Below are 25,124 nucleotides of genomic sequence, written 5' to 3'. Positions count from 1 at the left end.
CACTGGAGGAGCTATAGAGTCATACAGCACAGAAACTGGCCCTTTGGCCCAGCTGGACAATGCTGACCAAGGTGCCCAAGCAAGCTAGTCCCATTTGCCCACATTTGGCCCATATCCCTGTAAACCTCTATCGATATACCTGTCCAAGTGTCTTTTAAATATTGTTAATGTACCTGCCTCAACCACTTCCCCTGGCAGTTCATTCCATATACGGACCTCCCTCTGGGTGAAAAAGTTGTTCCTTGGGTTCCTATTAAATCTCTCCCCTCTCACCTTAAACCTTTGCCCTCTAGCTCTTGATTCCTCAACCCTGAGGAAAAAGACAGTGTGCATTCACCCTATCTATGCCCCTCATGACTTTATACACTTCTATAAGATCACCCCTCATTCTCCTACACTTCAGTGAATAAAGTCCCAACTTGCTTAAGCTCTCTCCATAACTCAGTCCCTCAAGTCCTGGCATCATCCTTGTAAATCTTCTCTGCACTCTTTCCAGCTTAATGGCATCTTTCCTGTAGCTGGGTGACCAAAACTGAACACAATATTCCAAATGCAGCCTCACCAATGTCTTGTACAACTGCAGCATAACATTCCAACTTCTGCACTCAGTGCCCTGACTGATGAAGTCTGGCTTGCCGAATGTTTCTTCACCACCCCTTCTACCTGTGATGCCACTTTCAGAGAACCATGTACTTGAACTCCTAAGTCCCTCTGTTCTGCAACACTTCCCAGGGCCCTACCATTCACTGTCAAAGTCCTACCCTGATTTATCTTCCCAAAATGCAATACCTTGCACTCATTTGAATTAAACTCCATTTGCCATTCCTTGGCCCGCTTACCCAGTTGATCAAAATCCTGCTGTAATTCTTGATAATCTACTTTAGTGTCACCTGCAAACTTACTAACCATATCTTGTAACACAGGATCCATCCCTCTGGGCAGTGCTGACCATTGGCAATGTCCAGCAATGCATTTTCCCTCAGGACAGAGGAGTCATGTGTGAAATGGAGTCATAGAGTCATGCAACGTAAACAGACTTTTCAGCCACCGTTCATACTGATCATCAAGTACCCATCTATTCTAACCCCTTCTTTACCTTATGTAGGTGCTTTGAAAATGTTGTAAGAGTCTCTGCCTCCACCACCTTCTCAGGTAGTGCCTTCCAGATTCCAAGTAACCCCAGGGTGAAAAAATTTCTTCCTCAGACCCCCTTTAAACTTCAAACTCATACCCTCATGTTTTTGACACGTCTGCCACGGCATTCACCATGAGGAGATTCTACTCATGATTCAGAACAACGCTGAGGAAGTAGAAACTGCTCCTGTTAAGGTGATTGTGCAAGTTCTTCATGGAAGCCTTTGAGTTTATGTGAGCGCAGTCAATGGCTGACTACACTCAAGGGAAGGCCTGAGTAAAGTCAGCCATTGACTGCTCTTGAAGTGCCATCTGTTCCTCACTGAAATCAAAATAGATGAAATGATTTCTTCACAAGTACAGTGCCTGGGCAACTGCTCTGACTCTGCAGTTAGCACTAAATTGGAAGACATGGCAGGCATCTGCTACGGTTGCTTGCAAAGATCTTGTGGCAAGGAAGTTGAGAGTCAGCATGACATGACTTCCACAGAGGGAGCAGTCTAGGAATGAGCCAGTGGCTGAAGGTCTTTGTGCACATTGACACACATAGAAACCCTTAGTGAGTGAATACATTGTTCCTGGGAGAGGTCTAGGGAGGATATGGTGCTTCTGAAATCCATCTGGGAGTAAGTTCTTTGCAGATGGGCATTTCCTTGCCTCCTGTCTTGTTCTGAGGTCCATAACCTACCTTGTGGCCAGTTATGGCCATAAGATTGCTCCCATTGATGTCAGTACTGAACACCCATTGCATGAGTAGCTCAGCAGCTGAAAGTATTCCCTGCTAGCTTGAGCGCACTCTGTAGAACTTGGAAGATGCTGCAGTGGTTTGCACCTGCCTACAGTTTTAAGTTCTGAAGTTGCCCAGTCAGGTCTCTCAATGACAGCAGAGAGTCCCATTAAATAGCAACCAACTAGTGTCTTGATTGTATTGAGAGTATTCCATGATGGTCATTGCCTTTGACTGAGTTCCAATTTACCTCAGTAAAGGTGGAAATGGTCCGTAAACAATGCCATCATTGATATGTGGCTGATACTGGAGAAAGTTCAACTGTGCTGATGAGACCACATGTGGAAGCAAATACAGTTTTGCCGTTGATGTGATTTAACCTGGAAATTTTCTCTAGTGCACTCAACAATGTGCTGAGTGTAGAAAACTTATCACATTGTGTAATCATTATTAGGAAAGACCATGCCTGGTTTAAAGGGGCGAATGAGTTGTGTGATTTATGGGAGTGGTGGGGATACTTGACTGTATCGATCTAATGTAGAGTGTGTGAAGGTTGCTGAGAATATGTCACATGAGATTTATTGCATTAATCATCATGACGCAACAATAACGTCAATTTGTTTGGCTTTGCATCTTTGTCCATTCTCTTTTCTCATTCGTTCTCTCATTCTCATCGCAATTTCTTTTCTCTCTTTTTCATTTTTCCATTTTCTTAATGTTTTCTCCTCTGTCCCTCTTCTTTCCTCCAACCCATTCATTCTTCCCTCACCCCCTGATCCTGCCCACAATTATCACTCATTCTATTTCACCTGTTCCCTGCCTTGCGCAGCTGTCTGTAGTGATGATCTTCCTGGTGACAGTCATCATGTACCGTGGGATTATCAGTGTAATGATGTACCACACGGGCAACGCCATTCTAATGACCCAGGTGAGGAAAAGAACCTGTACGGTTCTAATTTATTTGGGGTAATTTGCATGTTCACACTCCCTGTTTTTTAAAAATGTATTCATTTTTTTGGGATCTGGGAATCACTGGCAAGGCCTATATTTATTACCCTTCAATAATTGTCCTCGGTAAGGGGGTGGTGAGCCACCTTCTTCCATCGCTGCAGTCCTTCTGCTGAAGCTACTCCCACAGTACTGTTGGAGAGGGAGTTCCAGGATCAGACCCAGCAGCAACGAAAAATCAGTGATATATTCCCAAGTCAGGATGGTGCGTGACTTGAAGGGGAACACATGGATGGCGGTGTTCCCATGCGCCTGAAGCCCTTGGCCTTCTTGGTGGTAAAGGTTGTGGGTTTGGGAGGTGCTGTTAGAGTAGCCTAAGTGAGAAACTGCAGTGCATTGTGTGCGCTGGTGGTGCAGGGAATGAACCCTGAGGGTAGTGCATGAAATGTTGCTGTGGGAGTAAGCAGAGTAAGTTATCTTACCTTCGGTCTTTAACCCAAAATCAATTCCTAGTAACCACTGCTCCTATCTGTGTAATCAGCAATATCATGGGCACAAGAATTGGAAAATAACACTCTAATGTAGCAGGAGGTCCTCTTCTGAACTGAGGCAAAACCACATTGTTGGGGTAGTGTTGAGAGTTTTACACTGCCCGTGACTGAGAGTGTTTGATGGCACAGTGGAGATGGAGCTCTTCCCTATATTTAACATGTACTGTGCCTGCGCTTGATGTTCTAGATGGGGCACAGTAGAGGAGACCCTGTTGCATTTACTCCATGATTAGCTCACCTGTAAATGACCAAGGGTGTCACAGGGTGTGGGAATGGGAAACACTGTGTTCCCCAACACTCACAACTGCAACAACTTGCACTTAATCCTATCTTTCGTGTAAACAATGTCTCACAAAGAAACATGATAAACTGGCAAGGGAGAGATTTGGAAGGATAACTGAAGGTTATGTTGGGAAGATGAATTTTGAGGAGACATATATATGTACCGAGAGAGAGAGATTAGGCAAGGGCTGAGCATCTGAAGAATGCCACAAGGAGATTTGGCAGATGGAAGGGGATGCAAGAAGGCAAACATCAGAAGAATAAAACAATTGGGCTAGACAACAGGGCTAGATGAGTCTAAACTGGTTGTCTGTCTCTGTCTCTACAATTAATGTCAATTCTGACATCTTCTTGGTGATGACAGACTTTGATTCATCATATCCACATTCCATATCTATGGAGAAGATCCTTAAATCTTTGCTAGTGTTGTAGGGGTGCTGATGAGTGGGGAGAGGGGCAGGCAATGCTTCGACCAGTGTGGACATTTTGGATGCATCATTAGGACATCTCCTGCAGCACAGCTTTAAGGTCCAATCTTTCTTCCTTCTCCTTTGAAGCCATTAAACCTTCTTGGGTACAGTTTCACAGTGGCCACATCTCTGAATTTCCCATCCAAGGCCCCATTCCTCATACATTATTGTTATGTTATGAGCACAGTAACTGTTGGAGCTGTACTGAGTACATTGCTTCATTCCCTGACAGGCTGGAAACATCGCAAACATCAGTAGCTCCATGGTAAACCTTGTACTCATCCTGTTGATGGGCCAGATCTACACTTCACTTGCAGAAAAACTCACCAGATGGGGTAAGGGAAACTTCACAGGCTACCAGCACAGTGATTCTTGAGTCAGCCTCACCTTGTGTATGATGTCCCAGCATTGACCCAAGGTAGATTCAACCCAGACGTGCATGCTTTTAGCACCTTTGCTGTCAGTTAGATGTCAGCCAACACCTTTATTTTCAGTTTCAATCCAGATTATAACCATTTTTAACGAAATGCACTAATAATTTTACATGCCCTAAAATTAGAAACACACCTCTGATTTTTGGGACGTGTAAAAGAATGGAGCTTGTGGAACTTGCATAACTCAGTTGGCACAAGTTATAAGTGATTAAAAAGGTTAATTTTCTGAAACAAGATGGTTATATGGTTCCACAGGACTAACAGTAACAGTCTGGCAGTCTGGAACAAGTTTAGTGGATTTTTACTGACCTGTGAATGCTGCAATACCAAATTAAAGTAGCAAACTATATTTATTCTGTAGCTACAAAGCATGCCAAAATGTGGTCGGACAATGCACGGAATATATGTGTGCATTAATTGGGTGTGTAATAGTATGAGTCAGAACCTATGTTGGCTGTTTGTGCATCCACTGGATGTACAACTTGGAATATGCATGCATGTGTGTGTGTTTGTTTATGTATGTGTCTGTGTTGGTTTGAGAGCATGTATTTATATTGCACATGTGCACACATGCTCATTCCTGGTTCTCTCTACGTATTGATACTTGTTTTTCTGTCTTGTCCAGAGATGCACCGCACACAGACTCAGTTCGAGGATGCTTTCACCTTTAAAGTATTTGTGTTCCAGTTTGTGAACTTCTACTCCTCCCCATTCTACGTGGCATTTGTAAAAGGACGGTGCGTCAGAAATAAGTAGTTTTATATTCAAATGGGAAGATGATTGGTTATTAGAATTTTAGATCACAAAATGAAAAACAATCATGTGGAATTCCCAGGAAATAGATGCAAGCAGTAAAGAAAGATTCAGATGTATCAGTGTTTGAGAATCCAGCTTCTAGTGAAACCATTGTTGGAATGTAACGGTGATCAACACATCTGCTTCTCCTAAGCTCCGATACCCTGACCTATATCTTCTTCCTCCATCCTCACTCTCCTGAAATCTGGACTCTCCATGGTGATTCTTACTCTAGTTCATTGCTAAGCTGGATCTGAAACATCATAGATTTCCTAACCTCGCTCAGTGAGCACTTCCTCCTAAAACTACATGCTTTTGAAACACAACCTTAATTTCGCTGAATCACTACTCCTCTCGTTCTTCAACTTGATTTTGCAACACAAGGTACTCAATAATACATCTGTGGTTTTAGTTTTATAGCCAGCCTTTACAATGATTTTGAGATGGGTAGCATCTGATGTTTGCCTCTTGCGCATCCCATCACCTCCAGGTTTGAATCTATTCAGTAAGGTTATCACTCCTGCTCACTGCCTGAAAACCCCAAATAAAGTTTCAGGTAACATTTTCTGTTTTTATAGTGAATCTTTCCTTCCCTCTATTGCCCTTAGCATGGTCAAACACACCTCTCCTTCATTGTCAAGCGTAACAGGGTCACTCTTGCTTGGTTCTTTTAATAGCTATCAGCTTGTAGCCAGACCTTCAGAGCAATGGCTTCCCTTGCTACCTCACACTGAACCTGTCCATCCCCTCCTCCTCTTCCACACACCCACGAAGTACCTACCACAAATGTCTAATTTAAAATTCTCAAACTCATGTTTAAAGTTCTTTATGATCTTTCCAGCCTTATGATTATTTTTTATATATTGTTCATTGTCCTCAAAATTGAGTGACTTGCTAGACCATTTAAGAGAGCAGTTAAGAATCAACAACGTTACTGAGTCTGGAGTCAGACTGGGTAGAGACACCACATTTCCTTCCCTGTATTACATTAGTGAATCAAAAGGATTTCTTTTTGACAATCCAATAGTTTCATTGTTACTATTGTTACATTAGCTTTTTATTCTATATTGAATTATTTGAATTAACCTGTTAACAAGTGTTAACTTGATTAGCCCTTTGTGAAGTGCCTTGGAATCTTGGAAAGTGGTAGTTGGTTTGTTATTGTCACATCAAAGTCAAACGTCAAAGTCGAGTTTATTGTCATATGCACAAGTACATGTATGCACAGGTGCAGTGAAAAACTTACTTGCAGCAGCATCACAGGCACATAGCATCAGATAAGCAGCATTCACAGGAAAAACAAGTTAAGCATAAATTATACACAATTTTTACAAGAAAGAACACAATTAGAACAAAAAATAACAAAGTCCATTTGAGTGCAAAGTGATCAAAGTGCAAAGTGTGGCTATACTGTAGTGATTAGAGTTGAGCCGGTTGGTTTAAGAACTGAATGGTTGAAGGGAAGTAGCTGTTCTTGAACCTGGTGGTGTGGGACTTCAGGCTTCTGTACCTCCTGCCCGATTGTAGCTGCGAAAAGATGGCATGGCCCGGATGGTGGGGATCTTTTATGATAGATGTTGCCTTTGTGAGACAGCACCTCATGTAGATACTTCACATGATACTTAGATCATGTACTAAGATACAGTGAAAAGCTTTTGTTTGTATGCCATCTAGACAGATCATTCCATACATAAATGCACTGAGCTAGTACAAAAGGGAAAAAAAACAGAATGCAGAATATAGGGTTACAATTACAGAGAAAGTGCAGTGTAGGCAGACAAGTAAAGTGCAAGGGCCATGATGAGATAGATTGAGGAATCAAGAGTTCATCTTTATCATATAAGAGGTCTTTTGACTGCGGGTAGAAACTGTCCTGGAGTCTGATGGTACATGTTCACAAGCTTTTATATCTTCTGCCCGATGGGAGTGGGGAGAAGAGAGAATGACTGGGGTGGGAGGGTCCTTGACTGTATAAATGAAGGTTGTTGTTGCTCAGGGCTGAGATTGGAATTCTTTTTCTAAGAATATCTTGTTTGTTTTTCCTAAGGTTTGTGGGATACCCAGGACATTATGGCAAACTGTTTGGGATGAGGAATGAAGATGTGAGTATGAGATCATCTGGATAGGATTATTTTTCCCAGATTTCTCCCTCTTTTTCCTGAGGTTACGTCCATGTGGATAAATCCTTCCAGACCCAGAGAGAGCGAGATACCCACTCACTAAACCTGTCTGACTGAACATGCTCAGCAACTTTTTATCACTAACTCAACAAGACCACCCTCTTCAGGATCCCTCGCTCCCATTCCTTGATCATGGGTGACCACTGCTCCACAGAACAAAATGAAGAAGCTTTGTTATATTTCTCATTGATTTGAAGTCACACCTAAAACCTTAAGATGTCTTTGTCAGAGGCCAACAGACCTTTTCTGTATTTCCAACAATTTCTGCTTTTGTTTCAGCATTTTCCATTTTTTTATTTTGTTGTTTCTGTAGATAAGACTAGTTTGAAAGTGTAAGGGAGACTGGGATATCCCTTAGTCTCCCAGTTACATGGCCTGAAACTCTTTTATTGTGATTGTGAGAAGAGCAGGTTAATTATTAAAGTGTCTTTAACAGCCAGGAGGGAATTGTGAAATACAGAACCAAAGCATAGCTTAAGAGTGGTGGTGGTATGTGGGGATAGGGGTTATCTTCAGAGCACTGGATCAAGCACTGTCCTCTGTCATTAGGACACACACAGTGAAGCCTCTAGGTAAATTCTATTTTGGTTCTTATCATTTGTTTATTGTGAAAATAATTTTGGAGTTAGCTCATTATGAATGAACATGTCCTGTTTGCTTCATACCACTCTTTCTCTTCCTCCTATCCATTGTAATGTTTCATTCTGAGGGACACTGTAATATGTGTGAATTCACTTGTCTTGTTTGATTCCAACAGTGCGGCCCAGGTGGGTGTCTCATCGAACTTGCTCAGCAACTTTTCATCATAATGGTGGGGAAGCAGATAATCAGCAACGTTCAAGAGTTTGTTATTCCGTGAGTAGACATTTCCAGTTCCTTTCCAGCACACAAAACACACAAATATCCTGAGAGAACTTTAGGAATTTCTGTATCCTGGGTAAGAATCATCTCTGCAGTGTGACCTTCACTGGAGGTGTAAACTGTGCACACTGGAATGGGGTAGTCGTGGGTAATTGAGTAGATACCTGCAGTTCAGTAAGAAAGATCTAGAAATGTGCATGGGTAACCTGGGTTCCAAACTGGCTGACTCTTGACATAAACATTGGTCTCAAAATATGTGGTGCTTAATCTGTGGCATTATTTGAAGCACAAAATAATGGAATTAATGGATCTACTGCGATAGACCATTCAGTAGATGCATTGAAGCTGTACTACTACTGGCTACACAATGTAGAAAATGCTCTGAAGTATTTCTTAGCCTTCAGGAACATTATCCACTCTAGATGTGGAGTCTGGTGAAAATCTGAAATGGCATATTTAAGTGTAGAAGGCAGTGTGCTGTGACAATCTGCCAATGGAACTTATGGCCCTCCAGCAACCAATCAAAGCCCAATGGTGATGCACTATTCTGCCTTGACTCACCTTCCGGCAGCGCAAGTGACTGTGAATTCTGTTGTTGCATGCATTTATCAGGAAGCTGAAGGCTTGGTGGCAGAAGCGGAAACTGGCTATCATTCGGGGTTCCCAGATCTGTCAGGAGCCTAAACGATGGGAGGACGACTATGAACTCATTGATTCTGAGGGTCTATTTGAGGAGTATCTAGAAATGGGTGAGTGAATGGAGCAATTAGTTTAATCTCCAGTAGTGTCCACAACTTAATATAGTCCTGGAATGCATCTATAAATGCAAATAGAAATGTACATTGCATTTGCTATTGTGGTTCAATGTGTAATTTCAGGAGCCTTGAATCTCATTGAAATAGAATTGCAGATGGGGATTTGTCCAGTGTTGGTGATATTCAGTGACAGTGAGGTCCAGTGATCTGTTGATACGTCCACTGAAAATCAGTAATAATTTAATAATGATAGAATGAAATCTATAGATGTTCATAATAGTGTATCTAGTGATAAGTAATGATTCACTGTGGTATCACATTCCGTAATATATCACATTTTGATTTAAACTATGTGGTGCCTGAGTATTACAATATTGCATGAAATGTTCTGGGGAGAATGATAACACTGACTTCTGAATGGATCAGAGCAACAGCAAGTCATTTCCAAGATGAGCAATGGTATCCAGTGGCAGCTAATGAGATGTGATGGGTTTCCAGGTACCAAGTGGTATGCTGTAACATGCTGTATTGTGTAGAATAAAACTGAGTGTAGTGCAGAAGACATCAATTTTTGAGGAGAATGTATAACCATTCAAATGTCCAATATATTGCGTGTAACACATTGTTTAGGTGATGGTGTTATTGCCAGTGATAAAAGCTTAAAGGGTATGTAAATAGAATCTGCTTAAATACAGATGGTTTTAAAACTTATATTAGTAACTTGTTCAAAAGTATAGCACAAGCCCTGAAGGCTAGGGGAAGGTAGGCAGGAAGAAGCAGAGAGCTAAGGTTCCTGATCCTTTGCCTTTCTTTCTCTTGCCAGTCCTACAGTTTGGGTTCATCACTATCTTTGTGGCTGCCTTTCCACTGGCTCCTCTCTTTGCCATGCTCAACAACTGGGTGGAGATCCGGCTGGATGCTCAGAAGTTTGTGTGCGAATACCGGAGGCCAGTGGCTGAGCGTGCTCAGAACATTGGAGTCTGGTTCAACATTCTTGAAGCACTGGCTCAGCTCTCAGTAATTATCAATGTGAGTAACAGGGAACTTGACTTCATTGTGAGGTTTCTCCTCCCCTCTTGCATTGCTGATTCAGCCTGTTCCTGTCTTTCTCCTACTTTCCCTGCCATTTCTTTCCAGAAGCTTTGACCACTGCTGTAATATAGTTTTACTATAACAACCCCTCTGATAACTCACCCAAGTCATTATGCTTTGAAACAGGGTCTCTCTTGGCAATAAGAGAGGTGAGGTGGGTGGGAGCAGGGTGTTGGATGGAGGGGTAGTGTTGGTGATGATGGTGCCACATCCCTGGGCTCACAGCAGGCAGTCTAATGTACCACAGATAAGATCAGTTTGCTCAGAAGCTAGAGTCCATTTAAAGAGCAGAGGAAACAAAGCTTTTGGCAGAGACTACAGCAACTTCTCCCAATAAAGGCAAAGTAATTTCTTCAAAAAAGTAAAGTAAATGAAGAACTGTTACATTCAAATTATATGCATGATCCCAGCCACAGTCACCAGATGTAATTGTCAGGGATGTTACCAAATCGTTACCACTCTGTGGCCTCTTTATAAATTTAGATAGTGGGTGTTGGCAGGACCTTTTTTTTTACAGTGGGCATGCTCAGTCCTGTTCTCCCAGAGTATGCAGGTACAAGTGATTCCAATAGAAGGCAAAAAGAAAGAAACACTTGTGGTTACAAAATACATCTCTTCAGACATCTCAACAAGCTTCACAGATGAAATATTCTTGAAATGTGGTCACTGTTGTAATGTAGAAAATGCAGCCAAATTACACCCAGCAAATCTCTGTAGTCAGATTGTAGTGGTGTTGGTTAAAGGGGAAACATTGGTCACCATTGAGAATTCTCCTCTGTGAAATATTGCCAATGAACTTCTTCTGTCCATCTGAGAGGGCAGATGGAGTGTCCATCTGAAGGTTCATTCTAAAGGCAGCATGTGTCTCTCTGCTGCACTGAAGCATCAGGTTGGATTTTGTTCTCAAGCCTCTGAAGTGGGGCTTGAATCCACAACCCTCAGACTCAAAGGTGGGGATACCACAACTGAACCACTGCAGGATGGTAATCTAGAAAGGAACTGTGGCTGATATCTGCCTTCCCAAACCTTGGATGACAGAGGCCAATTATAACAACACAGATGCTGCCTGTGTGAAATCAATTAACTCAGCAAGGTTCAGGGATCAGAACAGGGATTTTCTCAGTCAGATTATTATAAATAAAACCTGAAGCATTGGAGAGATCCAGTTATTTTCACAATAGATTTAGTGTGATCTTAAATTTAATTATAACAAAATTAAACTGTATTTAAAACTAATATAGCTACAATTTTACTAAAATTTCAGAAAAACCCCTCCTGTGAAAGCATTGGTCGGACTGGAGTGGCAAGTACATCTCTGACAGGATTGGTTATCTGGAAAATTAATGCTAGTGACTGAGTAAAATTAGTGGGACTCTAAATATTAATATTAAAGTGATTGGTACAATTAATGACTGTGAGACTACAAGAGATTGATTGGTAGGATTAGTGAAGGCATGACTATTAATACTAAAGACTGATTTGTGGAATTACTAAAAACCTGAGTATTAATTTCAAAACACTGATCAGTATGATTAACAAGTGTGAGTGTGAGGGTTAAAACCAGAAACCAATTAGTGGAATTATCGAAAACTTGAATATTTATACTGGAAACTGTTTAGGCAGTATTAATGCTGTCAGGTATGTCTACCTGAAGGTGCTGGGGATCTGGTTTGGAGAGGCTGAGGCACGTAACAAGAATTGGCCGGAGAGGATTGGGAAGGTAAAACAAAAATTGGGTTTGTGGAAATGGCGTTCTCTGTCAATAACTGGGAAGAACATGGTCATCAGGTGCGATGTGCTCTCAGTGCTGCTGTACTTGGCACAGGTGTGGCCTGTTCCTCGCTCCTCTGCCTCGGCAATCACCTGGGACATCTTCCAATTTATCTGGGGGTCCAAGATGGAGCGAGTCTGATGGGTCAAAAGGCACAAGTCCCCTGAGAATGGGGGGCAAAAGTGTACCCAAAGTTGCCCTCATCCTGACGACCACCTTCGTGTGTGGCTGTATTAGTCGGTATGTGGACCCCAAGTACGCAGGCACCAAGTGTCGCTACGTGCAGGGGTTCTACCTGTCCCTGGTGCTGTGGAAGATAGGCCTGGACCTTCTACCGCGCAATGCCCCAATCAGCTGGATGTTGCTGCACTACCTGTTCTTCGTGGAAGAATTCTTCCAAGTAAGCACTTTTGACCACAAGTCCATCAGACTGTGGTGAGCGAGGAATGTACTGCACACACTGCAGGACACGGACACCATGAATTCTGTGGGATTGTTCCCTGAGCAAACAGCCCAAACCATATGGCAGGACACCTCATCGTCAGATCTGACCAACGAGCATAAAGACCTCGCTTGGTTGGTGGTGAGAGGTGCCTTCCCAGTCAGATCCTTCCTCTACAGACGACATATCACCCCCAATGTACGCTGCCCTCGGGATGGCTGCGGTGGGGAAGAAACAGTCACCCACCCCTTTGCAGACTGTGGATTTGCTAAGAGGGTGTGGAGATGGATCCAAGGGTCCACATCCTGGTTCATCGTCAGCAGCTGCATGACAGAGGACTCTCTGATCAACGGGCTGTTCCCAGGGACACACACTGAGGCAGACATCAAGTGCATCAACTCGGTGAAGGATGCCCTTTGGTCTGCCCGAAACTAGTTGGTCTTCCAGCACAGCAACTTGTCTGTCAGGGAACGCTGCAGACTGGCACAGTCCGGGCTGCAGGAGGACGTGCTGAGGGATGCACTGAAGCTCGGTGCAGCCAGTGTCAAGGCTCAGTGGGGAAGGACCACAGTCTAGGCTCCTTCCACTACTGCACACGGAGGGGCAGAAGTGGGTGGGGAAGCCCTTCAATCAATGAAAGGGGTATCACCTCAGGGGGCCATGTGCGTGGCAATGGTGCTATGTTTGTGTGTTTTCCTTCAAAGTTTACACTACTGAATGTAACAACCATGAATGTTAAGATTTTGGTTTTGCACTGTTTCTTCTTTTGTATTTATTTTTTTATTATGAATAAACTTTATTTTTAAAATTAAAAAAGTATTAATGGTAATGTTTATCTTATGGGTAAAAGGCGTTGAAGTCAGCTAATTAAGGTTAAACATTTTGGATACTTTGGAAAACATTTGTTTTATATTGTGTATATAATGGCTTGTGGATGTGTCTTGACTTGTGCATGATGTGACCTTTTCCTGCATGTAGTCCATTTACCATCTAGTTCTGTCTGTGCTCCTTTCTTTTCTCACTCCAGGCTTTCCTGATTGCATTTACATCCGAATTCCTGCCCCGTCTGCTCTATCAGTATGAACACGATGGTAGCCTGGATGGTTATGTGAACTTCACGCTGGCATATGCTCCCTACAGCTACGTGAGCAGCAACTACACTATATGTAGGTGAGACCGCCTGGGTATACTTCATACAAGTAATATGAGTAGGTTTCATCCAATCTTCAGTGGGGGTGGGGGGGCATCTACCCATTATTCATGAACGGCTAAAGAGATTAGATCTACATTCTTTGGTGCTTAGAGGAATAAGGGGTGACCCTGTTGAAACATGTACGATCTTAAGGGGACATGACAGGGTAGATGGCGAGGTGTTTTCACTAGTGGGAGTGTCTCAAAAGAGTAGATATTCTTACAAGATAAGGGGCAGTCATTTAAAACTGAGGTACGTAAAACTGGCAGAGGGTGGTGAATCTCTGGAATTCCCAACTCTGGAGTTGTGGAGGCTAAATGTCTGGAATTTTTGGAGCATTCAGGAATTGATTGCAGTGGGTAAGAGGAGAAGCCATGGCTGAAGATGAGCTTGTCCTGGCTACTTTGGGATAAAAACAGTGATGGGAGAAGTGACCATGAAGTTGGTAAATAAATAGCAAAGTAGGGACACTAAACCAGCTTGGTCAACAGCTGACCAGGCTGTGAATGGAGACCGAGAGGCATAGGAACCTGGAGAATGAATCCAGTTGCACCTGTTTTTTTAACATTCGTATATTTTAACACAGTAGCATTCATTTCCTGTTGAAATCCCACCCACTGTGAAATTGGACTAGGTTCTTCTGGGCACACTTCACCCTAGAGTGCCTGACATGTCTCTGGCATCTTTCATGTAAGGACAACATCAATACATGAAGCTCATCTCTTCAATAATTGGAGCAATAAACTGCAAACCTACATCCTTCATTTTCAACTCCCAGCAAAACAAGAAGCAAGCCTTGCAGCAAGAGACGTGAATTAAACTGTGAGGTCGATGTTTAATTATCTGCATCTGCCTGCCTGAGTTTTTAGTATATGTATATGACACACATTATTGCTGAGGGTCACATTGCAATCATGCACAGTGGATATACAAGCTCTGTTCTCATGCTGTGGGTTGGGGGGTGGGGGGTGGGATGCATGATTGTGGCCACACAAACTAAAGATATGAGTCAACCCTCCCCTGTATATATGCTGTTGTACTGTGGAGAGAGTTCTTTGAGATTAAGACCTGCTTCCTATTACTTGTAACGGCAAAGGTGTGGCAATTGCAGTCTCTGGTGGGAATCTTGCAGTAGCTGCCTTAATGCATCAATCAGGCTGAAAACCACTCTGTTGCTTTTTTAAAGATAAATGTCCCCAATTTTATGATCTTATATTGGTGGGGGTTCCTGGTTAGGAATTTAATCCAGCAAATAAGGGTGAGCTCTAATATCTAGGGAAGTAAGGGCTGCAGGTAAAGGGAGAACCAACTGCAAATTACTCCCTGACCCTGTCAGAGGATTATTTATCTGTACTCTAACAATCATTCAAGTAAGTTATTGGGTGATGATTTGGAGTTCACATTGCAAGACGTATAATTGGCATTTCTTGCACTTTTCAACATTAGAACATGAAACAGCCTTTTGCACTGAAATGGGTTTGTACTATTTCTTCTTTAAGAGCATCAGTAAGGCATGTCCGTACTGAGAATGCTTAAGTTCGATAATGAATGATCATTTGACTGGGACTCAAGTTGAGGAGATCATAAAAAAGTAAATGGATCACTGAGATTGTGCCAAGAAGTATTAAATATAAATCAAATACAATCATGTATTTTAGGACCATCATAATTTAAATCCTGTGTGTAATTTAGGATTAATAAAATGAAGATTGTTGAGAAAATGGAGAGGCAACAACTAAGGTTCACTAGGATAAGGAAGTACAAAGGGAGCTCACTCTAATTAAAAGAGCTGTGATTATTGATTTTATGGAGACATTTAAAGTTTTCAGGGGAAGGGACAAAGCAAATTGAAACAAACATGTTCCAATGATTGAAGGATCTGGAGCATTTGGGACTTAGATATAAGATTGAAAGTAACAGGCTTAAGAGGACAGAGAGCAGGAGAAATCTTTTTATGCAGAGAATTACGAGGCCATGGAACGCACCAATAGCGTTAGTGATTGCAACAAACAAATACATTAACTGTCAAAGGTAAGTCAGATAAATGACTAAAGGAAAAGTTGTTGGGATCAAGAGATAAACTGGGTGTGTGGGATTAACAGTACTCCTCGTACAGTGCCTAAACACCATCATAGATTGTTTGGACCAAACAGTTTGTTGCTGTGTTGTAATTTCTACGTGATTCTTACATGTAACGACAGGTATAAAGCATTCCGAAATCCAGACGGGAATCTAAATTTGTTCTACTGGAAGCTGCTGGCTGTTCGACTTGGATTCATCATTGCCTTTGAGGTAATGCAGTAACAAGTGGTAATTCCTTGAAAAAAAAATTTCCTTGTGTTCAGTTGCTGCAGTCTTTTCTTGTTTTTTTAGTGGATCATTGGGTTTCTTTTAAGTCTCAGCCTTGGTGTAGGTACACAATGGTTTGAAAGTATTCAATTTAGAGCTCGGAATGTCGATGGCAAACCTCTCTTAAAGCTCATTTATAAAAATATATTTAAACATAGCCCGTGCACGGATCACATCTTGTTAGTCCGCTCTCCAGTTCACAGTCCTGGAATTGCCCATCCCTTGTGGGTTCTGTGCAGATAATCCTTCACACTGTATTTTTTCTCTGATGTCATGATCTGCTAGCTCTCTCCTAAGCCTACTGAAAGCTATCGCTCCTATTGAAGGATTGGTGCAGTTTGTCACTGAATTGCTGTGTTTTGGTTCTGCAGCATGTAGTATTTTTCATTCTCCGTCTTATTGACTGGATGGTGCTGGACATCCCAGAGTCTCTGGAGGTGAAAATAAAACGGGAGCGGTATCTAGCCAAACAGGCATTGGCAGATAACCAGGATGTTTTTCTGTCGGTGAGTCAACATGTAATTTCTCCAGGTTTGTGAGGGTGCAGTGATGTATCAGTTTGAGGCAGCAAGCAATGAAATTAGAATGTTTACTTCAATTGAGTGATGATAACAAAGCTCAATAAATCATTTGATGTGCTTCTTTGTATTCTGTAAGAGGAAGGAATGGATTCTGTAGCTTGTTCATAGGGATAAGTGCCCATGATATACGGCATGCTGTGGTATCGGTTCCCTCAGTAAGCAAGCAAGGATTCAGTGCTTCACACAACATAAATGTTTTCCTTTTATTGGCATCAGTTCCAATTCAGACAAGAGCAGTTCAGAAGCTGGGCTTTCTGCAGCATCTGGAGACACGGGAGACTGCAGATGCTGGAATCTGAGGCAACACACAATCTGCTGGGGGAACTCAGTGGGTTGAGCAGCAACAATGGGGTGAAAGGAATCGTTCTGATGTAGTCCTGATGCAGGGTTTCGACCTGAAACATCAACAATTCCTTTCCCCCAACAGATACTGCTTGATCCGTTGAGTTCCTCCAGCAGATTGTGCGTTTCTGTAGCATTTGACTCACAAAAAAGTGTTTTACCGTTTACAAAGCACATGAGGTTTGATGAGATTGCCTCCATTTGCCTGGATCGAGTCTAGCTCCAACAACACCCAGGAGCTTGATGCCATTCAGCACAAACCTCTTGGATTGGTACCTCATCCATAAACCTAAATGGTCATTCCTTCCACCAGCACAGCAGTGCAAACCATCTACAGAATGAGTTGCAGTTGCTCACCTAGGCAACTCTGACAGCATCCTCCAAATCCACAACCTCTACCACCAAAAAGGGCAAGGGCCTCTGCCACTTGGGAGACCACCACGCTCTAAGTCACACATAATCCTGACTGGAAATATATCACCATTCCCCCATAATAGTTGGATCCAAATCCTGGAACTGCATGAGAGTACAAGGACTGAGTGATTAAAGACAATAGCTCACTACCATCTCCTCAGGGCATCGGGGAGCAATATATGCCACTGAAATAACAATGAATCTGGAACTCACCTGGGATTTTTTTGATAACTGGACAGATGATTAAAGAAAATAGAGAAGATTTCAGGTAATCCTGAAGACTTAAAACCCCCAAATCAATAGTTAAGGATATCCCCATACCTGCTTCTACAGATCCTTTCACTTTTTCTGCCTTGAAAACTGATGACTGGTGGTCATGGTTGCTGGTGATCTTTGAATAGATTGTGGGGCCTAATGATTTAGAGTATTATGTGCAGTTCTGGTCACCTACCTACAGGAAAGATATCAATAAGCTTGAAAGAGTGCAGAGAAAATTTACAAGGACGTTGCTGGGACTTGAGGACCTGAGTTATAGGGAAAGGTTGAATAGGTTAGGACTTTATTCCTGGAGCGCAGAGAATGAGGGGAGATCCTACAGAGGTTTACAAAATTATGAGGGGTCTGGATAGGGTGAATGCATGCAGGCTTTTTCCCCTAAGGCTGGGTGAGACTAGAACTGGAGGACATCAGTTTCGGGTGAAAGGTGAAATATTTAATGTGAACCTGAGGGGAAACTTCTTCACTCAGAGGGTGGTGCGAGGGTGGAACGAGCTGCCAGCAGGAATGGTAGATGCAGGTTCAATTGTACCATTTAAGAGAAATTTGGATAGGTGCATGGATGGGAGGGGTTTTGGAGGGATATGGTCTGGGTGCAGGTAGGTGGGACTGGGCAGAAGATCAGGGGGCATGGACTAGATGGGCTGAAGGGCCTGTTTCTGTACTATAATACTCTATGACTCTACGTCAACATTGCCAATTTGTTTGGAAAAGCGGAGTTCCTACCTGTTTTCCATTGGGTCTTACTGAATAAATGCAGGCATTTGACTGGCCTCAGCCAGAGATCTGGCAGTGAGCCTTTGTTTATTATTTTCACCTAGCTACTGCCTCACTCATTCCATCGAGTGGGAGGCTGAGAGACCCCTGTGTGGGTGCCTAGTGAGGATCAGGCTCAGTCTGAGAGAGACTGGTGCCATTGCAGAGCTCCAGAATGAGCCAGTGTCACTGGGTAGGGCAGCACGTGTTAACTGAAACCAAGTTAGCTATAAAACTGGAAGATTGAAATGCTGAGCAAATGAATGCCTTTTTTTTTTAGAATTTTCTGCCTTTCGTAGATATGAGTCATTCAGAACTTATCTGAGCATTTCTCAATGGACCAGCAGGTTTTATTTTGGATCTATATTGACTCTGTGTGTGCGCGCGCGCACATATGTGCGTGCGTGTGTGTGTTAGAGCCTATGTATTGATATCTGTGTTTAGCTGTGTATGCATCTCTAAACCTTTCCATCTCCTTCTCTTTAAAACTCAACTCCTTCCCCAAGCTTCAGTCACTGCTTCTAACATCTCCTTTGCTTCCTCTAAGCCTCCTTGAAGCCCCTTGAGATATTTTCCTACATTAAAGACACTATATAAATGGCAAGCTATTGTTCCTGTCCTCAATTCTGGTTGTAGTTATCTCAGTACAGTGTGAATGGAGCTGTGAATGTCTGTTTTCTGCAGTTAAACTTATAATGAAACTTTACTTTTAAATTCTGGCCTGCACTGGAGTGAACTGCAGTAACTGCTGGGAAGTGTGGAAGAGCAAAGGGAACCTCTTCTGTCAAGGGATTGTAGAGTTCTTGAATGCTTTGGCTACCACTTACTGACGCAGTTCCCATCTCCATCGTGATGACTTTAAGACCATAAACCACAGTGAATGATCTGTGGGCCAGTAACAAGTCTCTAAGCAGTAGATGGTTAGACAAGATAAATCAGCAAACAGTGACTGGTTGATGCTAATCTTTGGTTTTAAAAGTCTGTCTATTGAAGGAGAAGATGAACTAAGGGAGGTGCAGAGTTAAGTTGCATGAGTTAGAAAAATGGTGGAAAATCCAGCAAGGTTAAAGTGGATGCAAAAGCAGGCATTTACTGCTTAAAGCACAATGAGGAAAATTTGTATTGGCAGTGGTCATATTAAGTGGATAAATTAATATGTGCTCATCTGTTTATATCTTTATTTCACTCTAATTTCGCTGATTATATCTCCACAGGAAATGGTATATCCTGCAGTACCATAACACGGCAAGTGGCAGCTTGGCCTTGACCCAGGAAGAAGGAGCTTACTGGCTGAATGCCCTGTTACACAGCCAGTCAGAGTCTTTCCATGGTGTGAGATGTGGAGAGGAAGTTACAGGATGATGATGTTGACTTGCTCGGTTGTCAGTGCTCTTGGTTTGGTGTTTCCTGCAGATGTGGCATGTTCTACCCCAGCCAGCTGGCTTTGCATGGCTGTGAAGCACTTCCCTATTCATGACAGAAAGAAGGGTCAGCCTTGGCCACCCACTGCCCCCTGCCTTCACCCCGCCCACTTTCCCCATTAAAGATTGCAAGTGCTTCTCTTTCACCTGCAGCTTGTGTTTTGTGATTTCCCTTTCGCTGACACTGTGGCTTTCTCACTTTACTGTCCTGACCTTATGCAGGTCCTGTCTCCTCTGTGTGTCAACTGTTAGTGAGGAATCAGAGGTAATTCAGACTGGCCTGACTGCCTCCCAAAGGGACAATGTTGTGCCAGATATTTAACCTTTTCATCATCCCCAGTCTTTTGAGCCCTGACTGACTTAGCACCAGAAATGATCCGGCCATTGAAGTTCAGGAATGATGGTGATCCTCAAAACCCTGCCTGGAAATACACAATCCATTCCAGGGGATTAACACATCCACGCTAAACAAAGGGTGTGACAAATAATCTGAGAAGAATGCTGCTGCTGTAAACAAATATCACATAAAAAATCAGTTCTCTTGGGATGTTTAGCTAGAGTTGGGGTAGGGTTGGTTTGGTATGGATTGAAGTCATTTGTCTGTTAAGTTTGAGATCCATGTCAACACCAGCAGTACGGTGAACAACTGGGTTATGTCTTAGACCAAGTGAGGAACTGAGGAACACAAACATCCATACCAATGACAAAAGGTCTCCATTTCAAAACCCTTTCACTTCCACTACCAAATTCCCTCCTCTAAGTGTCTTGCCCTTGAATAGACTGATGTAGTCATTAAAGATCCATTAATGTCCTCGGCTCTGCACAGATGTGTGGGAAAGTGCTGCCAATTTCTTGAGCTGCGTTTGGAACTTACAGCTGTAAGCTGTGATCGCACTTGCTGGTCTGATATCTGTAAGTCAAAACAACAAAACAACACAACCTTGCCCCTCACATGACAACAGGAGGAGGATCAAACTATTTAGACACGTTTCACTGCTACTTTGCCTAATTAGTGAATATTTGAAGAGTTCATCCACGAAGAAGGTGGACCCAGTAATCCTGCATGATTTGGGTAATCTGATCCTACTCATGCTGCATATTTTGTGGAAATTCTTATAGCTCGTAATGATGTGTAATTTTAAACACACATGTAAAGCTTGATAACTGTCTCCCTCAGCTCTTCCCTTGAGCCACTGCAATCTTTCTTCTCTCTCTCTAGTTTATCTGAAGACAGTACTTCTCTAAACTTTCCTCTCTTTTTCTAACCCAGCTATAAATCTTCCCTCTGATATGGATTTCTTTTTTTCTGTACATTCACCATGTTGAAATCAGGCTCTAACACAAAATTAAAGTTACTTTGACATAAGCGCCACACATAGCTCTGTGCCTTTGGTCTCCCTATAGGGATTCTTTTACATTTAAATCTCTGTACAAAAGTCTTCCACATTTCTGTTCACTGAAGAGACTTGCCCCAGCAATAACCACAACGTCACATCTTCCTGACACCTGCTGACATAGGATACGCTTCTCTAACATATTCACGACACTGGTGTTCAGCTTGAGTTTGCTGATAGTTCGTTCCTTTCCAATTTTCTTTACTCTGCCATGGTTCACCATTCCTTCAGCTGCCTAGGCCCAAAGATGCAGAATTCCCTCTCATCAGATAGTCAAGTCATAGAAATTTATAGTGCAGTAGGACATGGTCTTGTTTTCATACAGGCTTCAAACGGACTTTAAATGCCCAGATCTCGGTCTATTGCATTGTAGATTATACTCCTTAAGTAGCCATCCAGGTATTTTTTTAAATGTGCTGAGGGTTTCTGTCTCCATCACCCTCAAGCAGTGTGTTTCAGGCCCTCAACATTCAATCTTCCCCTCTGATCCTTCTAACGATTAACTTAAATCCATGCCCCCTCATATTGTCCTCTCTGTTTAAGGAATTAGATTATTCCTGTCCATCCTTTTTGAGCCTCCCTTTATTTTATACATCTCCTTCCTGTCTCCCTTGCTGCAAACCATCCTGGCCATTCTCTTCTCCTAACTGGGACCCTCCAACCCTGACAACATCATCTTAACTCTCTTTGCCCTCTGAACTCCTCCTCCTCCTACCTCTCTGTCTTTCTTAAGATACTCCTTAAATCTTACCTGCTTAACCAAACTCTTGATCTGACATCACACTAGGCTCAAATGAAATTTAATTTGGTAATCACTCCTGTAAACATTTTGGGTTCTTTTGCAACATTAAAAGTGCTATGTAACTGTAAATTGTTGCTGTAGCACTATGTTAAGATTTTTGTGTAATACCTCGCCTCTTCAGGAGGGTCCTATGCACTTTACAATCAAATAAACTATTGAAGTGCAATCATTTTCATGTAGGCAAATACAGTGATTAATTTGCATAAGGCAGCCAACCATAACGAGATGATTGCTTGTTTTGTTTTGGTGGTGTGGTTGAGTGAAACGTTTTGACCGGGGACATAGGGAGAACAATCTGCACCTCAAACAGTGCAGTGGGATCGCTTACATCCAGCTGAACTACGGAGACATTGGTTGACGATCATATCTCAAAGGTGGAACCTTTGGGGATGTAGTGGTCCCCTGGTATTGCATTGAAGGGTTTGACAAGTCAATGTACTGAGTCCTGCAGTGCAGCCTGAATTTACAATCTTCTAATCCAGAGGTAGGAATTGATAATTCAGCTAAACAGAGAAATGGTTACTACAACAAAGGAGGAGGCTATTCTCTCCATCAGCAGAGCAATCCCATCAGTTCTATTCCCCCTCTTATTTCCCTGTAGTCCTGCAACTTATTTTCTCGTACATCTTTTCTCTTTAATTATTTTGCCACTACACTAAGAGGTAATTCACAGTGACTAGTTCACCTACCAGCATGTCTTTGCGATGTGGGAAGAAACTGAAGCACCAGGGAGGACGTGCAAGCTCCACATAGACGGCACGAGATGCCAGAATCAAACCTGGGTTGCTGGAGCTGTGGGGCAGCGTCACTACCTGCTGCACCACCATGTTTTCCTCATGATGGCAGTTCACCGACTGGGACAATGAAAGACTGTCGTCAGCAAAAGAGATAAAACAGAATCTTTGCACTTTAGGAGATTTTACTGGATGTGAAAACTATATCAAGTGCTGAGATTCTGACAGACCTCAGTGTAAGCCAGGGATTTACAAGCACCTCCTCCAGTTTTGTGCACAGTGGGAGGTGTGGACAGATGGGAATGCACAGTCTGTTCTACATTGGAGAAACCAAAACCAGATTGTTCTCCTCACCTTTTTGTAGTCCCATAATTCACATTTCTCTCCTTCCCCTTCCCAATCTAACTTTTAGATCTTCAGATGTAACATAGATTATCACTCCCAATACTATCGTTAGGATCAGTTTTAGACAGGCCATTTTAACTGATTTGTGCATCCTTTAATGAAAAGGCAACTACTTTCATTTGCTGTCTCTCTTTAGATCATGCAGGAATAAAATGTCCCCTACCTGTCCTGAAAAAGAGTCGCAAAGATCTGATTCTTTTTCCCCTCTAACATAACCACTATTGCTGATGCTTCCTGTTCTTAGACTTGCATTCTACAAATTACAGCTAAGCATAAAACACTAACCGCTAATTGTTTTGTATCTGCTGTATATTTGATTCCTAAATGTCTGTTGCAGATGCAGAATGGCCTGGATATATATATTTTGGTTGAATAAACTGGTTCGCACCATAATTTTGTTTCATGTCTATTTGCTTTGCATCTCTAGGCTCTTCAGGCCTGTTACGGATTGCTGGTCCAGCAATATTTCCGATCACCAGGCAGCCCAGTTTATTCCATAAGTCTCCCTCTTTTGGCTGGTTATGCAGCAGTCTTGATATTCCAAGAGTTTAACCTGTTTTGCTCTTTTTACTCCAGATATTTTGGGCTTCTTCATTTCTTTGCTCTTGTTAACAACCATTCCTTTGAATGAAAAAGCAAGTTTTCTCTTTCCTTGCCTGTGGTCTTGAATTGAACTGTCATGGACGGATGATATGACTCTCAGAGCACTTCTCATTAGCTTTGAGACTGCTACATGCCCAGATGTGTCAGGAAAATGATTTGCATGAAGTCTTTGTTTTACTCCTTCATTTACAGGTTCCATACCGTCATAGAGCACGGAAACAGGCCCTTCGGCCCAACTTGTCCATGCCGACTGTGTTGCCCAGCGAGCTAGTCCCATCCACCCACATTTGGCCCACAGTCTTCTAAACACCTCATATCCATATACTTATCTAGATGGCTTTTAAATGTTGCTAATGTGCCCGCTTCAACCACTATTTCTGGCAGCTTATTTCAAATATGCACCAACCTTCATGTGAAGAAGCTGCACCTGATGTCCCTTTTAAATCTCTCACCTCTGATCTTAAACCTATGCCCTCTTGTTTTTAGCACCCCCTCCCTAGGAAAAAGACTATGTGCTTTCACCCTGCCTATGTCCCTACACCCATCTCATACTGCCATAGGATTCTCATCACTTCCAAATGCTACAGAATAACTTTATGCTAAAACCTGGTTTTTGTTTAAAGCCAAGTCAGTTTATTCAATTGCAAGTGAATTCCTGGATAACAGCAAAAAGTACCTGCATATTTTTCAGGTACCTAATGTTGTTGAAATTGATAAATGGTTCCTTTAGTATTAGGCCATCACTTAGAACTATGCTTCTGTTTATGTTTTTATGCAGATTTTTAAACAAATATTTTTCTCATCAGTTATGGAAGTTATTTGGTTTATCCCACTTTCAGCAGTGTCTAATCTTCAAAAACTCCTCGTCAATGTTTGGAGAAAGATTGCTGAATCAAAATCCAGAACTAACTAGGATATTCAAAAATCTATCTTTCAAGCACCTTGGAATGAATAACATGTTTTAATTTTAATTAGTTACTCACCATCTCCACAAAGCAAGATGTTTGGTAACCAGCTAAATAATATTTACAATAACATATTAAGGTAAAATAGAAAATAATTTCTGAGAATGAAGTTGGATTTTTACGTTCTTACCATAAAACAAAATTGTAGAATATCAGGCTGGTGATACTAGACCAAAAATGTTTAATTTTCTTTCCCTTTTTGCTTCATTTTTGTTAAATGTGATACTGAAACAATCTTGCATTCATTAGTGGGTCCTTCAACAGTAGATGAGGTTTCCAGTCCATCCAGTGGTTAACAGAAATTCATTGATAATTGAGAACTTATGTCTTATGAATTATAGAACTTATGTCTTTCAGAATATTTACCCATATTATTGGAATGAAGCCTAACAAAGAGCGAGGTAACACAATTCAGCTTTATTCATTGAGAAAAGATGAAATATAAACA

At 42.1% G+C, this 25,124-nt stretch overlaps 1 protein-coding gene across 1 annotated transcript in view; it reads left to right on the top strand.

Moving 5' to 3' along the window:
- ano11 (anoctamin 11) overlaps nucleotides 1-23,487 on the top strand; it is a 46,908-nt gene extending 23,421 nt beyond the window's left edge. Inside the window, exons 13-23 of the mRNA XM_052038986.1 lie at nucleotides 2,691-2,789; nucleotides 4,345-4,447; nucleotides 5,172-5,283; nucleotides 7,389-7,443; nucleotides 8,279-8,376; nucleotides 8,995-9,131; nucleotides 9,961-10,166; nucleotides 13,470-13,612; nucleotides 15,836-15,926; nucleotides 16,355-16,489; nucleotides 19,567-23,487. Of these exons, the coding sequence (XP_051894946.1) occupies nucleotides 2,691-2,789; nucleotides 4,345-4,447; nucleotides 5,172-5,283; nucleotides 7,389-7,443; nucleotides 8,279-8,376; nucleotides 8,995-9,131; nucleotides 9,961-10,166; nucleotides 13,470-13,612; nucleotides 15,836-15,926; nucleotides 16,355-16,489; nucleotides 19,567-19,593 (1,206 nt within the window). The 3' untranslated portion in view covers nucleotides 19,594-23,487. The remainder of the gene's footprint in view (nucleotides 1-2,690; nucleotides 2,790-4,344; nucleotides 4,448-5,171; nucleotides 5,284-7,388; nucleotides 7,444-8,278; nucleotides 8,377-8,994; nucleotides 9,132-9,960; nucleotides 10,167-13,469; nucleotides 13,613-15,835; nucleotides 15,927-16,354; nucleotides 16,490-19,566) is intronic.
- Nucleotides 23,488-25,124: the final 1,637 nt, after the last annotated feature.

Source organism: Pristis pectinata, chromosome 26 (assembly GCF_009764475.1).
Source record: "Pristis pectinata isolate sPriPec2 chromosome 26, sPriPec2.1.pri, whole genome shotgun sequence".
In the NCBI taxonomy this organism is placed as follows: Eukaryota; Metazoa; Chordata; class Chondrichthyes; order Rhinopristiformes; family Pristidae; genus Pristis; species Pristis pectinata.
This window is presented reverse-complemented; position numbering and strand designations above follow the sequence as displayed.